This window comes from Ceratotherium simum, chromosome 27 (assembly GCF_057802395.1).
Source record: "Ceratotherium simum simum isolate JZ-2026a chromosome 27, ASM5780239v1, whole genome shotgun sequence".
In the NCBI taxonomy this organism is placed as follows: Eukaryota; Metazoa; Chordata; class Mammalia; order Perissodactyla; family Rhinocerotidae; genus Ceratotherium; species Ceratotherium simum.
This window is the reverse complement of record NC_141926.1, coordinates 26840929-26857162: the sequence shown is the minus strand read 5'-3', so window position 1 is coordinate 26857162 and position 16234 is coordinate 26840929. Positions and strand designations below refer to the sequence as shown.

The 16234-nt window shown below is 39.0% G+C and overlaps 1 protein-coding gene across 3 annotated transcripts in view; it reads left to right on the top strand.

Moving 5' to 3' along the window:
- The window catches only part of CXADR (CXADR cell adhesion molecule), a 69611-nt gene that overhangs the window by 27489 nt on the left and 25888 nt on the right, over positions 1 to 16234 (top strand). For all 3 annotated transcript variants that reach the window (XM_004440738.3, XM_087418191.1, XM_014795501.2), the window contains exon 3: positions 88 to 292. In XM_004440738.3, coding sequence (XP_004440795.1) covers positions 88 to 292 — 205 coding nt within the window. The remainder of the gene's footprint in view (positions 1 to 87; positions 293 to 16234) is intronic.

Below are 16234 nucleotides of genomic sequence, written 5' to 3'. Positions count from 1 at the left end.
CCGTGGAATATCCAGAGCTCCTTGAATGAGACAGAGGGTTCACTTGTTTGTCTGTTTTTTCCCTGCCTCATTTTGGTTTTCTTTTAGATTATTTTATATTCTGGAGACAAAATTTATGATGACTACTACCAAGATCTGAAAGGACGAGTACATTTTACAAGTAGTGATCTCCAGGCTGGTGATGCGTCAATAAATGTCACCAATTTACAGTTGTCGGATATTGGCACATATCAGTGCAAAGTGAAAAAAGCTCCTGGTGTGGCAAATAAGAAGATTCAGCTGACAGTTCTTGGTAAGTTATTTGTATTAATGTTGCTTATTATTGGGTGATTAGTCATAGTACTACAGTAGCGGCATTTATATGAGACTAAGCTTAGTGTTTTAGAGTACTAATTTTAAACATTTGAAGTAATTTTAACATCCTCAAACAACATAAAACAGAAAGCTGGCACACTTTTTTAAAAAATAAGAAGTGACCAGCTGCTTTGTGAAATTCATAAAAGAATTTGAAGGTAAACGAAGGAGTTTTGTGATATGGGAGAAGAACCCTAGGCCAGGAGTTAGGAGATCCAGGTTTTTTGCATTGTCTGTAGATTTGCCCTGAGAATTCAGTAGAACCTCTTCATTTCCTGGGCCTCAGCCTATCTTTTTGAAACATAAAAAGATTTAATTATCGTTAAATCTCTACCTGATCTCATTCAGTTCAAAGTTGTTTGTTATGGGCGCTTCAAGCTTTTTCAAACTGTGTTACTCAGAGTAAATGAGGTTTCTATGATGAATGATTGGAGTATTTGGAACAGAGAAGATGGAATATGGTAGAAGGGATGTTGAATTGGGATAAGGCCATGAAATGTCAGGTAATCCTTCCCTGAGCTTCACTGTTTTTCGTCCTTAAAGTTGAGGGGATTAGACAGATGGTCACTGGGATATTGTCTTGCTCTCTCTATGGTAATTAAGAAGGAGATAAGTGTAAATGGCTTTGTAAGCTGTCAAAGACCGAAAAGTTCATTATCCTTCTCGAGATTCTGTGGTCGTGCACAAGCAGTCTTAACCGCTTCAAAGCAGGAAACTCTGAAAGGTCATTGTTCATAAATATACTTTTAAATCTTATTGTGGTAGATGTTACACAGAAATGGCTGCCATGTAGAAAAAAACAACTATCTGGCTCTGTTTTATGATAAGAAATTCCCCTGTTTTGTGACTTAAGGTCTCCTGTTTTGGGGGACATTTGGGGACCCACTTTGTGTAGGAAATTCAGATTGCTAGTACTGCCTGTACCCCTGGAAATAACTAATCAAGGCAGGTCTCCCCCACATCAACTTCTACCTCATTCCTTTTGGTTTAGAAGGGGAGGATGGAGAAGTAATTAAATGTGTTGGTTTCCAGACTCATTTTGAACATCACTCTTTTCTAAAGAATGAATATCACAGCAGGTATAGACTAGGAACAAGAGTGTGGATTTTTGTGCATCCCAATGGCAACTTCAGGGGTTGTCTTGGTTGGTAAGGCAGTCTTCCACTGGCAGCGTTGTTGAGTGGGCTCACAAGAGAGTCCTGGTAAAAGGCACTCCATTTCTAAATGGCACTAGTTCAGAATGTTTCCTATGGTATAAAAGCAAGTGAACCTGAGCAAGGCATCAAGAAAAGGAATATCATCATGTTGGGAATTCTAGCTTTCTGTGTCTGCGTTCAGTAAACATGGAGTTACCTTTCTTTTTTATAAATATGAAAGCAGGTGTCGGGGTGGGGAAAATCCCCTTCTTCCCTTCTTGTGTTCTTGTGGCTGGATTGATAGTAAAATTGACACAAGACCAAGGTTAACAGGAGAAAAACCCAGTTTAATACATACGCATTGGAGACCAGAAAGAAATGATGCTCCGAGAGCGAACAGAACAGGCAGTATATATATCTTTGACACAAGCAAACAATAAATTTGTGAAGAATTGACAGGACAAGGAAACTTAGGTCTGGGGTACGTAATTATCAAGGTTTGCCTATTCAGATTTCTCGGCCTTCAAGAACATACAATGGAGAAAAGAAAGTCTCTTCAACAAATGGTGTTGGGAAAACTGGACAGCCACATGCAAACAAATGAAAGTAGACCCTTACCTTACACCATACACAAAAATTAACTCAAAATGGATTAAAGACTTGAATGTAAGACCTGAAACTATGAAACTTCTAGAAGAAAACATAGGAAGTACGCTCTTCGACATCGGTCGAAGCAACATCTTTTCAAGCACGATGTCTGATGGGGCTAGAGAAACAATAGAAAAAATAAACAAGTGGGACTACATCAAACTAAAAAGCTTCTGCACAGCAAAGGAAACCATCAACAAAACGAAAAGACAACCTAACAGTTGGGAGAAGATATTTGCAAACCATACATCGGATAAGGGGTTAATCTCCAAAATATATAAAGAACTCATGCATCTCAACAACAAAAAACTAACAACCCAATTAAAAAATGGGCAAAAGACCTGAACAGACATTTCTCCAAAGAAGATATATAGATGGCCAACAGACACATGAAAAGATGTTCAAAATCATTAACTATCAGGGAAATGCAAATCAAAACTGCAATGAGATATCACCTCACGCCCGTCAGAATGGCTATAATTAACAACACAGGAAACGACACGTGTTGGAGAGGATGTGGAGAGAAGGGAACTCTCATACCCTGCTGGTGGGAGTGCAAACTGGTGCAGCCACTGTGGAAAACAGTATGGAGATTCCTCAAAAAATCAAGGATAGAACTACCATATGATCCAGGTATTCCACTGCTGGGTATTTATCCAAAGAACTTGAAAACACCAATGCGTAAAGATACGTGCACCTCTGTGTTCGTTGCAGCGTTATTCACAATAGCCAAGACTTGGAAGCAACCTAAGTGCCCATCAAGGGATGAATGGATAAAGAAGATATATATATATATATATATATATATATATATATACACAATGGAATATATACACAATGGTATATATACACAATGGAATACTACTCAGCCATAAGAAACGATGAAATCCAGCCATTTGTGACAACATGGATGGACATTGAGGGTATTGTGCAAAGTGAAATAAATCAGAGGGAGAAGGTCAAATACTGTATGATTTCCCTCATTAAGTAGTAGATAATAACAACAACAAACACACACATAGAGACAGAGATTGGATTGGTGGTTACCAGAGGGGAAGGGGGGAGGGAGGAGGGCAAAAGGGATAATTCGACACAAGTGTGTGGTGATGGGTTGTAGTTAGTATTCGGGTGGTGAACATGGTGTAATCTATGCAGAAATAGAAGTATAATGATATACACCTGAAACTTATACAATGTTATAAACCAATGTTACTGCAATAAACAAAAAATGAAAAAAAAAAAAAGATTTCTCGGCCTTGAATTCCCTAGCTCTGGTGATAAGGATGCAAGGAGAGCACCTTTCACAGAGGAGATTTATTTCCTGCTTTCAGGGGGAACACAGACAGGAGGGTCAGAAGGCACTTTTTGCTTTTTAAGGAACTTGAACTCAAAATAGTCAGTATGCCATTGTGGAACATCTCGAGGTGGCCTGTCCTGGGCCCCAACAGTTCCCTCCTCTGAAACTTCCCTGGAAGTGTCACATAGTAAAGGTTGAACTGGTAGATTGTTTCATTTTTTCATTGAATTAATCTTTTAGTCTTGAAAATAGGTCAGTTCAGTTAAACAGTTATGTTTCATTTCAGGAGGCAGTGATGCAGGTGGGCTCCCAAAGTTAGGTCTGCGGTGCAAGCAATCAGGTATTTAATAAGAGGCATTTCTACAGAAACAAAGGAAAACAGTGGTTACTGGTTAGAGCAAATTATAAACCAGTTTCTGAGCCAAGGGGGCAGCCAGTCAAAAAGGTCTCTGGATGTCAGAATCAGAGTGTCTTTTGCGGTTTGAAATGTCTCTGATGATGTCATCAGGTGTTCAGGTATCTTTCTGAGTGGCTTACACAGCAGCAGATGTGAATCTCTCTTAAGTTTATATCAAGTTGTCCAGCTTTAGGTTGCAGGGCTTTAGGAAAAGGGCAGGTTCAGTTTTCAATGATTCCGAATATAAATGATGGAAAAAATTGAAAACATTAGTTTGGAGATTTATAGCCAAATATTTGAGGAAATTAGAAGCATTTAAGATCTAGTCCAGTTTTTAGGTGAATAACAAACTTCAAGGAAAATTAACAGCACTAAAATTTAATATTTACAAGTGTGTATTATAGTTTTTACTGAAACAATTTTTCTCTCTAAAACCACCCTTACTTTTACCAAAGATAGCCAAATTAAGACTAACTGGTTTGTAAATTAAGACTAACTGGTTTGTAAACTAAGTCTAGTTTTAATAAATTTGGCCCGGGGCAGGCCCAGTGGCATAGTGGTTGAGTTTGCACACTCTGCTTCTTCGGCCCGGGGTTTGCAGGTTCAGATCCCGGGTGCGGACCTATGCACTGCTCATCAAGCCATGTTGTGGCAGGCATCCCACATATAAAGTGGAGGAAGATGGGCACGGATGTTAGCCCAGGGCCAGTCTTCCTCAGCAAAAAGAGGAGGATTGGCAACAGATGTTAGCTCAGGGCTAATCTTCCTCACCATAAATAAGTAAGTAAAGGTAAATAAGCAAAGTAGGTAAATAAATAAGTAAATTTATAAATAAATTTGGCCCAATTATTTACATAAGTACAGCAAGAATAGCAATTGATCATATAGGCTCTTTTAAACCTGCCTAGCTGGAACTTTTTATACCGAATCTCAGATTGAACTTTAAAGGCTTCTCAAGGCCAGGAAAGCCAAGGACTGATCAGACAAAGCCTGTAATATCTACAGATTTGGGTGAATTCTTCTCTTTTTTGAAGTTCCACAAAATATTGAGGTTCCAGGCACCTGCCAGATAAGTGACCTTCCTTACTTACTCAGTAAGGTTGTTGGTATGCTATAAACAAGGTACCAGGCCATTATTTCCAAGTGGCTCTATTCCATAAAGTCCAATCTTTGTCTCTCAAAAGCTGTCTGGTCATATCTGAGTTTGTATGTTTTTCTCAAATATGACGTTCCAGCCAAAGCTTTGGTAATGTAACCAGTGTTTCCAATTGTGTCCTGTTATAAGGAGAACAGATTCTTATTGAACTTATGCAAATAAATACATTGCCATGAGATAATATTCACTTACTAAGAGTTTCCAAATTCTGGAGGGATCAGTTAGAAAAAGATAAATATTTTAATTCTGTCTATAAAAGCATAATTCACCAAATTGTTGTAAGTCATAGATAGGAGAAAAGGACAAAAAGGTTTCCTTAAATCTGGAAAAATGAAAGATTAAAAAAAAACAGTAATATTTTAGACAAAAAGTCATAAAAAATTATAATCATCCTCATCAGTTCATTCAGTCCCGTGTAATTAATTCTTGTTCTGCTTGAATTCGGTTTTTCTATTAGTTCTCTCAACTTTGTCTGATGATTGAGGGTGAGAGGAACAGTGATAATTCCAAGAAGTTTGTGTTTTTTGTTATAGCTTATATAATTTGCCCAGTGAAGTAGGTGCCTCAGTCACTGAAGATTGTGGAAGCTATACGGCAAGTGAGAAACAATTTTCTAACAGTTTTAATTGCCACTGTGAGGGCATCAGTCTTGTGGCAAAGGAAGGCTTTAAGCCGTCCAGAAAACATACATATAATAACAAGAACATGTTGACAACCCATCCTAAGTGGCAGTTGAATGAAGTCCAACTGGAGGTGCTCAAAGGAGCCAGAGGGAGGAGTTCTGAGGCTTCTGGGGACAGAAATAGTTTTTCCTGTTGGATGAAGGAATGTGAAAACTGACAAATGGAGTTTGCCGGGGAGCTGAGAAGAACCAATCGACTGTCTTGGGTTTCCCATAGCCCTGGCTGTTTGTTTAATTTATAGGCATTGTTTACCCATCTTAATTTCTCTGATTCAGGAGCAGACGGTTGCCATATTACAAGGACATCAGGATGGCAAAAGTCTGGCAACGAGGGGTCAGTTTTTTCCTTTGGCAGAAGCAGAATGGACTTCATCCACTTGTGTCATAACCCTTACAGATTCTGTTATTGCTGCCTTTGCATGCAAGTCAGCTCAAACGTTTTCCTGATATCTAGTGTGAGCCCCACTTTTGATGACAGACAACATTTTATACCAGGACACATTGGACTTCCAGGAATTTCACATAATTTCTGGATCTCTTCTAACATACAATAATTATATAGATACAACGTCAAGAAGACTTAATGTTATTTCTTATTTGATAATGTTTTCCATGTAATTTAACATATCAAATAAGTCTAATTAGTTTAATATCCCTCTTTTTATAAAGAGAGCGAACAAATCCTTTGAGATGTTTCAGGGATCGTCTGAAAAATCCCAAAGTTAGCTAGAGGTCAAAATGACTTCATCTAGAATTTGATTTTGGGAAGTTTATCAAAAGTATCAGAGGTTTTAAAACGCTTGCCTAAATATGATCACAGATCATTATGAAACAATATTTAATTATCTCTTTAACCAAAGTGACAAAAATATTTTAAAGACAAATAAGGTGACATAGTTGCAAAATCGTAGCTCTTTTAATAGAAAAGACTCAGCTTTTAACATAAGGCACAGGAAGTAGTTCTGATAAAACACAAAAAAGTAAGGCAAAATCTTTCATAATCTGTTATCAGGAGCAGACCAATATTCCAAGAAAATTTTGTTCTTTTAAGAGACGAAAATTAAGTTCCAGTTTTATATAAATATACTATTGATACTAAAGCTTATTTTAAAAATTTTTAAAATTTTGCTAGCTTGATCACACAACATAAGATTTTCTTCTCTCACTTGCTACCTCTTTTTTTTCCAGAAATAACCAGTTTTATTTTCAGACAAAATTATTATTTTTTAACAAAATGTATTTTCATTTTTTATACCTTTTATGAAAAACATACATCTTTTTTTAGACAGAGATTTCTCCCTTATTAATTTTAGTAGTTTAGGTATACATTCATTAGAATTTTTAACCCTTAGAAACCTTAATTGCTAGTGAAAACTAAGAAGGAAGCAATTGTGAACTGTATGTTATATCCATATTCTTCAGATTGGCAAATTTATGAAGATGTTTTATAATTTTTAGAAAAATTTTTTCGTAGTGTAATTTTGTAACAAAGCACAAAACATGTTTATTAATAGACTCAAAGTTATCTTTTAATTTTTCTATAATAAGGAGCCAAAAGTAGATAAACCCCTGTACAGTAATTAATATTTTATTAATTTATCTTATCTGGACATGATATAGATATTTAATGAACATTTTATTATTTAACCTTACCTAGTAAAACTTTAACATTTTAAGCCATCAAAAAGACTGGGGGAAGTTATTTTTAAGTACATACACCATAAAACACAGTTATTGTACCAAAAAATCTTTATTTTATTAACATCTGTATAATTTATTTGTTCTTAACAATTATACTTAGATTATGTATGAAAATTTTATAAGACATTAAAGCAGTTAGCCATTATTTTATTATTACTATTTTTTTGCTAACCAATTTTATAGCAGAGATAACGTGAGTTTATTTGATTAATAACCCAGGTAGAACAAAAGTTGCATGTTTGCATTATATCCAACGTTGATAACTCTGAAGGCATGCCTGTTTCAATTAAGCCAACAAACTTACACAAGCTTTTATTTATCAAAGATGATGTTCTATTTTATTAACTTGAAAAACATTTGGATTGGTTTTTATTATATTTAGCAATAATTTATGTAAGTGCTTAGTTTGTTAAATAGAGCTCTACTGAAATGAATTTTGTTAATACCATCTGCAGGTAGAAAACATCTATAATATACATACGTATACATAGACAGACACAAACAGAGATCTTACAGCTTTTATTTTAAAAATTTCAGCCATGAATCAGGTATAATATAAAACTAATTTATAAATAATTGTGTCACTACAAGATGGGACAAGTTAAGATTACCTACTTAAAAGTTTTTTTGTTGTTGTTAATAGTTTGGGGGAAGACTTTTAAGATATGTTTGCCTTAGACAAGGAAGCCGTAAATTAGATTTGGGGCAACAGAGTCTCTTCAGCAGCCTGTATTTAAAACAAAACTTTTTTTTTTAATCTTAGGCTTTACTGATTGAGTTAGCCAGGTTTAGTCTCAGGCAATTATGGGCTGTTATCTTTTGGGGTGTTTACATTTTAAAGACATGGTAAAATTTATAACTTGTAGTGACAGAGAGCAAAATGCAAGTTTTTTTATAGGAGTTTCAGGATAATTGTGATTTAAAATTTTCCTGCAGTCTTAGGAATTGGGAATGATCTAAATAAGGAGAGGTTACATGTCTTTTGAGAAAAATAGGGGAGGTTTTGGGACTGGTGAAAGGGAATGGGTAGAGGGCCGGCCCCGTGGCTTAGCGGTTAAATGTGCACGCTCCGCTACTGGCAGCCCGGTTCGGATCTCAGGCGCGCACCGATGCACCGCTTCTCCGGCCATGCTGAGGCCGCGTCCCACATACAGCAACTAGAAGGATGTGCAACTATGACATACAACTGTCTACTGGGGCTTTGGGGAAAAAAAAGGAGGAGGATTGGCAATAGATGTTAGCTCAGAGTCGGTCTTCTTCAGCAAAAAGAGGAGGATTAGCATGGATGTTAGCTCAGGGCTGATCTTCCTCAAAAAAAAAAAAAGGAATGGGTAGAATCTGAACTGTCTTTAGAGCTGCATTTTTAGTTTTGCAAAGATTGGTAAGGTAAGGACAGTTTCTCTTAATTTCTTAGAAATTGAGTTGTAACTTAAATGACATTATAGGTTGATTTACCTGTCCAATTCTATTATTCTTAGTTTGCTTCTTTTCCCTGGGTGCATAGTTTATTTTAACTTAGGGAAGAAGGCCTATTAAAAAAAATTCTTATCAAGGCCTGAATATCAGTTTTTAATTTGGCCAAGCTTTGACCATAGAGCTACTAAACAAATCCTTCTAAATATCTTGTCAGTTTTCAGCTGAGACAAACAGTAAATATTTTTGGCAGTATTAAACAACTCTGTGGACCCAAGAGGTGTCCTCAAAGATTATTATCTTCCCAAGATCCAGAGTCATTCCCAAAGATAGACAAAAGAAGGAAGTGACAGGCAGGCAGAAAGTTAAGCCAAGCCCTTAGGGCACTAAGCGAGGCAAGTAAGAAGGTTAATAGCTGTCCCTGGGAGAGAAAGGGTCAATAATCAGTGGGTCTGGATTTGGAAAGGAAGGGACAATATGAAAAAACAATTTTTTTGACCCAGTGTTATGGAATGGCCATTGACTAGAGGTAAAAGAGCTGTTGTCCAGGGGACTAAATTCCCTGGGAAGGGGGTTCTAGGATAAATCTGCAAAGGATATTGCATAGGAAGGCCTGGAATTGGCAGAGCCTGATTATACAGCCCAGCAGAGCGAGCTTCATTGCCTGTCCCAGGTGCCGCTTTATCTTTAAGCTTTCAACATTTACGTGAGTAGCCTGTATACTCTTAGAGATTAGGCTGGAGTGTTCTCTTTAAATCTTGTAGGAAAAGGAAGCTAAAACAGGCAGATGGAGCCAGATTTTAAAAACGGGGTTTACATTGGATCTTAGTGTTAAGTCTAAATTTTTGTTCTCTTGTCTTATTAGGGAACCCCTAACCTTTTCCTTCTTAAGTGCCAGACAATTGTACTTCCAATGTCCTGATTTTCTTTTTTAAATAATATCTGCGAATGTCTGAAGGCAAATAAGAAGGAGTCTGAGTGGACTTGATTTTTGTTCTACTTTCTGTCTTTTCATCTTATTAAGGGAGTCTTTAATGGCTAGCTGTTATACTAATATGAGAGCTCTTTAAAAAAATTTTTTTTCAGTTTAGAAGTTTTTCCAATTTAAAGGATCCATTGTCTGGCCATTGATGAGTGGGATCTTAATAGTGACTCAAACCAATAAGCCTTTTTGTGGCTTAACAGATGGGTGCAAGGGGCATCCCCAAAAGAGAGTGCAAAAGGATACAGTCCTCACAAGATCCAAAAGTTCACTCCCAAAAATAGTCTGGAAAGGAAAGACCTTCGTCGCATAGGCAGTAACGATCGTGTAGTGTAAACGGTGTCTCCGGTCTCCCACGAGAGCGTGGGACGCCTCCAGTCACAGACCTGCTAATCTGTGACACCAGGCAGGAATGGGATTTTTCCAGCATTCACAAGCAACGAAGTTTGAGACGACAAGAGCCCTTATGGACCCTTGATGACAGACTGCCCTGAGAGCTGGCACAGCCAGACGAAGAGAGTGCTGCTTGTGACCGCATGTCTTGGAACCCCAGTCTTTCGACTGGCAGCCAGGTGTACCTCAGTAAATACACCTTCCGATGGCGGAGACCAGAGAAAACATTTTCATTGGTCACAAAGCCAAGCTCTCAGGACACAGAACAAGGCGGCAGGAAAAACCTTATCCGGTTTTTGCAGAGGGGAGATAGATGCCGGCCTGGTGAGAACCGTAAAACTGCCCAGTCTGTGAGGCTGGCTCCAACAGCAGGCTTATCAAGGGCCTGTAGCTGCTGTCCTGCCCTCTGCTTCTTCCTCCTTATGACAAACGACACAACAGATGGAGACAAAGGAAAACAAAGACCTCCTCTGGGAGGAAGGGATCAACAAAACCAAGAGTACTCCTTTACCAAATGCCAAAGTTGCTAAAGTCCAAGAAACTAGTTTCACAAATATTTTCTCCTGCTAATCTAAATTTAGAGAGAGAAAAAGAAACTTGCACCACTTTTGTACCCATTGGACTCTGCAGACAGAGATCTGGCAGGCTGGTGTGGTAAGAAAGCTCACCTTCTCACCGGCTTCTGTGTCGATGTCCCAGGATCTCTGAGCTGCAGCAGCCTCAGGGAGAAAGCAGTTTTCCAGCCGGTGGGTCTCCTGGCTGGCTCGCCAAAACTGTCGGGGTGAGGGAAATCCCCTTCCCTTGTGTTCCTGTGGCTGGACTAATAGTAAAATTGACACAAGACCAGATTAACAGGAGAAAAAAACCCAGTTTAATACGTACGCATTGGAGCCCATAAAGAAATGATGCTCCGAGAGTGAACAGAACAGGCAGTGTATATATCTTTGACACAGGGAAACAATAAATTTGTGAAGAATTGACAGGACAAGGAAACTTAGGTCTGGGGTACGTAATTATCAAGGTTTGTCTATGCAGGCTTCTTAGCCTTGAATTCCCTAGCTCTGGCAATACAGAGGCAGGGAGAGCACCTTTCGCATGGGAGATTTATTTCCTGCTTTCAGGGGGAACAGAGACAGGAGGGTCAGAAAGCCCTTTTTGCTTTTTAAGTAACTTGAACTCAAAATAGTCAATATGCCATTGTGGGACGTCTTGAGGCGGCCTGTCCTGGGCCCCAGCACAGGCAAAAGTTTAATAACTTGTCTGAACTCTTATCCCAGACTCAGGCATACCTGGAATTATAACTCTGCCTATATATCTTCTTTTAACACTGCACTCCAGTAAGCATTGAGTGAAGTGAGGTACCAACCAGATTATACCTGGTTATCAGAATTATTTGTTGTGAAATCCCTGATGGGGGCAGGTATGCTGGGAAGAATGCAGTTGGTGTGTATTCCCAGAAGAGGTGTAGACAAGCACACTTTGAGAGTGTGTGTGTGAGTGAGTGAGTGAGTGATCCCATAGGACCAGGTTCTGGATTGAATTTGCAGGTCCTGACTGAAGGGAGCATTATAGCAAACAGCAGCATATATCCCAGAAGGAACTTGAGTTGGCCAGTAGTGTTGGCACATAATGTGGCTAAGCACACTCATGGCAGAAGCCATGACTGCCAGGTGGGAGGAATGTCCCTTTGACATTAAACCTCACAACCCCAACTTCTCATTGCTCAGGATTGAGGAGTGAGAAGTACTGACACAGTAACTCCTTTTGTTAGCTCTGTGGGGGATCACCATGGCCAAGCTAGCTGTGAATTCAAACCAGGGAGAGAGCGAGGGCCTTAATAGGGAGTAGGAGGAGAAAGGGGGAAGTGATTGCTGAAGGGAAGTGGGGATGACTAATACTCTAATCGGCAAGGCTGTCTCAGAGCCAGAGGAGAATTTCTTGTAGCTCTTTCTTCCCTGTTTTCGGATGAGTCATGACTGCTGCTGGGAGAAACCACTAGAATTTTCTCTTGAAAGTGAGTGTTGGATGGAAGTGTATCTGTTAGCTTTGTCTGAAAATTCTGCTTGGAGAATCTGTAGGAAAGATGTAATGAAGTGCCCTTTAGGGACCCGAATGAGTGATGGTCCAGTGGAGCTCTCACTTGGTTCACTCTTAGAGGCTCTGCCTGCCTAATACCTTGATTTGTTGGTGGGAAATCTGGAGAAGATGCCAGCATGGTGTTCATAGAGTAGTGAGAGTTCATTCATTGAGCCCCTTGTGCTGTGTGGACATGAACTGGGATGACGCTGTTAGTTGCCTGGGTGTGAGGGGTGATGTGATACCATAGCTTGCCGCATTGCCGGCACCTGCCCCATTCCATCAGATGCACCCAAAGTGCATGTGGATGCAGCTCAATAAAGAAGCTGAAAGCAAGGGATGCTAACAAAGGGAATTGATAGAGGGTTAATATGGTGGCCACCTATCACCAGCCCCTTCCCCCGGAACTCTGAAAGGGCCTATTATTGAGACCTTTTGGTATAAACAGACCGGGTTGTCTTGAAGAGTTGCACAAGCACCATTAAAAGTTTCCTGGATGATGTGGTGCACTCACAGTTCACCCATACCACTAGAACATGGTGGGAGCAGCATGTGTGATCGCTCACTCAGCTCGGGGCCTGAAGGATTTGCAAGCCGTTGGTACAGAGCAGAGCTTTTCCTTTTTCTTTTTCACTTTTTATTTTGAAATAATTTTAGTTTTACAGAAAAGGTGCAAAAATACTAGAGAGTTCCCGAGAGTATACACATCATCAACTTTGTAATATTGTTAACATTTTACAAAATCATAGTACAGTTATCAAAACCAAGAAATTAGTGTTGGGCAATACTATTAACTAAACTATAGACCTATTTCGAATTGCACAATTTTCCACTAATGTCCTTTTGTGCTAGGATCTAGTCTAAGATCCACAGTGCATTTACATCTCCGTGGTTTCCTCCAGTCGTGTCAAGGGGCACATGATGTCATGTCTCATTGTGAATCATGATCACTTGGTTTAAGTTTTATTTGATGGGTTTTTCCCCTATAAAATTACAATTTTTCTTTCTGTAATTAAAAAATGTCTTGGGGGAGCCACTTTGAGACTATGCAAATATTTTGTGTCTCCTCAAACTTTTGCCCATTGATTTTTAGCATCTATGGATGGATTTTGCCTGGAGTCAGGGTATTTTGAACCAAGTAGAAATAGCATTCCTTAATGGATGACATGATGATAAAAGTATATCCTGTCCCAAATAGGGATTTAGAGTGTGTTTCCTATAGACTGAGGTAGGCTACTAGCATGGAGGGATGATGATGCAATACGTGAATGGAGCACAGCATTACTAAATGTTGGGGCGTTGGCCAAGTACAAGTTGATGGTCATGTACCTTACCTGGGAAGGACTGTTGACTTGTTAATGATCATGGAGGTAAATGTTCCGAGGACAGTGGCCAAGTATCCTGGAACCTCAGACCAGAGAAACAGTAGAGGACAAGACTTTATCTGTGTTCCCTTTGTGGTTTTATCTTTCTTTCAAACCAGCAAGAGTGCCATGGATTAAGAGTTACTCTTCCTGTGGTATAATGGTTGGGGGTTGGCATGTAAAAGACTTGCATTTTCTTCTCCTGGTAGAAGGCCACTCCAAAGTGACACTAAGAAACCAGTGTTGGTAAAATCTTGTTCTATTGTGGGTGGATGGAGTATGTTGAGATCTCAAACTCAGTGGGGCCCTGAATTTCCTGAGTAGCCACTTTAAGTAAGTGCCCATTATTAGATATGTTTGGAATATGGGAAGGGGACATTTTCAGTAGAAAAGATGAGCATTAGAATACAGTGTTCAGTAGATGTTTGATGTACAAAGCACTGCTTTACTATCTCACTTAGTGCTAATTGATGTAATAAAAGATTTGTTGGTAGTTTGAAGAAATGAAGAACAGCCTCATTTTGTTGAAGACTGACAGGATGAAATAATTTGCAAAACTGATTTACAAGTCCAATTGCTGTAGTCTCTGGGGCAGTCGATCAATCTGAAAAAGAAACAGGTTCACTTAGGAAAATAAACAATGCATTTAAATGCATCTGTTGATTCTTACTAAAAAGCACAAGTAGTAACAGATGAAGGGGAGAAATACAATCAATCTTTAGTATTATCAAGAAACGTGTGAAGAAGTGAAATCATGATTGACAACCTTAGTTAAAGATGGCCCCTGGATATCACAGATCCTGTTGGCCAATTTAGGAAAACAGTTTGACAGTTTTTTATAGAGGTAAATGTACACTTAATCATGTATGACCCAGCAATTACCACGCAAAAGGAAAACATATACCAGTTTACATGAGTGTTCAAGCAGTGCTGTTCATAATAACACAAAACTGTAAAATCCATTCACATGTATTTGTAGTAGTGAAAGAATAAAAGCCCATCCAGGACTGAAAGAATGAAAATCAGCTCAGACTAAAAAAGAAAAAAGGAGTCCTGCTGTTTCTCAGGCTGAGAGGACATATGATATGAAGCCAGCTGCAGGGTTTACAGGAAGCGCTGCTTCTCCCAAGGTCCTGGAGCAGCAGGAACTAGAGACTGCTGCTGTCTCCCCAGTGTTGCCCCCACTCTGCGTTACTCTCCTTTGCAGAGGAGACTCAGTTGCTAAACGGCCCTCAGCTCCAGTTTAATCCTTGCTTCTCCTAGTCCTGCCTCAGAAACAGCATCCAATTCAGAACTGGTCTCCGTTTCTCTTAGACTCTCCTCAGAATCCTTCAACATGAAATCAACAATTCAGAGAGATTTCTGCATCCATGTGTTCATCGCATTATTCACAATAGCCAAGATGTGGAAGCAGCCCAAGTGCCCATCAATGGATGAATGGATGAAGAAGATGTGGTATATATACACAATGGAATACTACTCAGCCATAAAAACAACAAAATTGTGCCATTTGCAACATGGATGGACCTTGAGGGTATTATGCTAAGCGAAATAAGCCAAACAGAGAAAGACAAATACCATATGATTTCACTCATATGTGGAAGATAATCAAACACATGGATAAGCAGAACAGATTAGTGGTTACCAGAGAGGAAGGGGGTGGGGGAGGGGGAAAGGGGCACATATGTGTGGTGATGGATAAAAACTAGACCTGGTGATAAACATGATGCAGTCTATACAAAGACTGATATATAACAATGTATATCTGAAATTACACAATGTTGTAAACCAATATGACCTCAATAAAATAATTTAAAAAAAAAGAATCCTTCAGAATCCCTACTCTCTTGTCCAGTGCCATTCCACAGCTCCTCACAGTGTCTTCCTCACTGCTCAGTCAGTCTGATTTTGACAGACTCCACACTTGCTCCTGTTCAGTTTAGCTAATTAGGCTTTAACAGTAGCCCAAAAACTGGAAACAGTGTTCATCAACAGATGAATGGATAAGCAAGTTTATGTTATAGTCAGTCCATGGACTACAATTCAGCAATAAAAAAGAATGAACTATTGATCTATCCAACAACATGGACCCATCTCAGAAGCCTTACAATGAATAAAAGAAGCAAGACAAAAAAGTACATACTATATTAATCGATTTATATGACTTTAGGAAGCAGAACTATTCTATAGTGATAGAAATCTGATCAGTGGCTGCATGGGGCCAGGGTTGTGGCCTCAGATGACCACATCCCCTTAGGGGACTTGCTTGGGAGAAGATTGGAGTGGTGCTCACCGAGTGTGTGTATATACACATTTGTTAAAATGATCAACCTTCGATTAAAATATGTTAATTGTATGTATATTATGCCTTAATGAAGTTCAGCAGAAGAGTATGAAACGCCATGGTGTTAATCCATTGTTGGGGTGAGTTGCAAGTAATGGGGTTAGCAGCTGCTCTAAATAGTTCCCCACAGGAACCTAGAATATAACCTTAGATTGACCTTTTTATAACAGTGCTCTGTGGATGGTTTTGGGTTAATGTAAATGCAGAAGGTTAATTGGTCCTTGCTGCAGTAAGCAAATTGTCCCTGTTATCAGCATTATTTATTATAAACCGCCTGATTGGCAGGGTTAC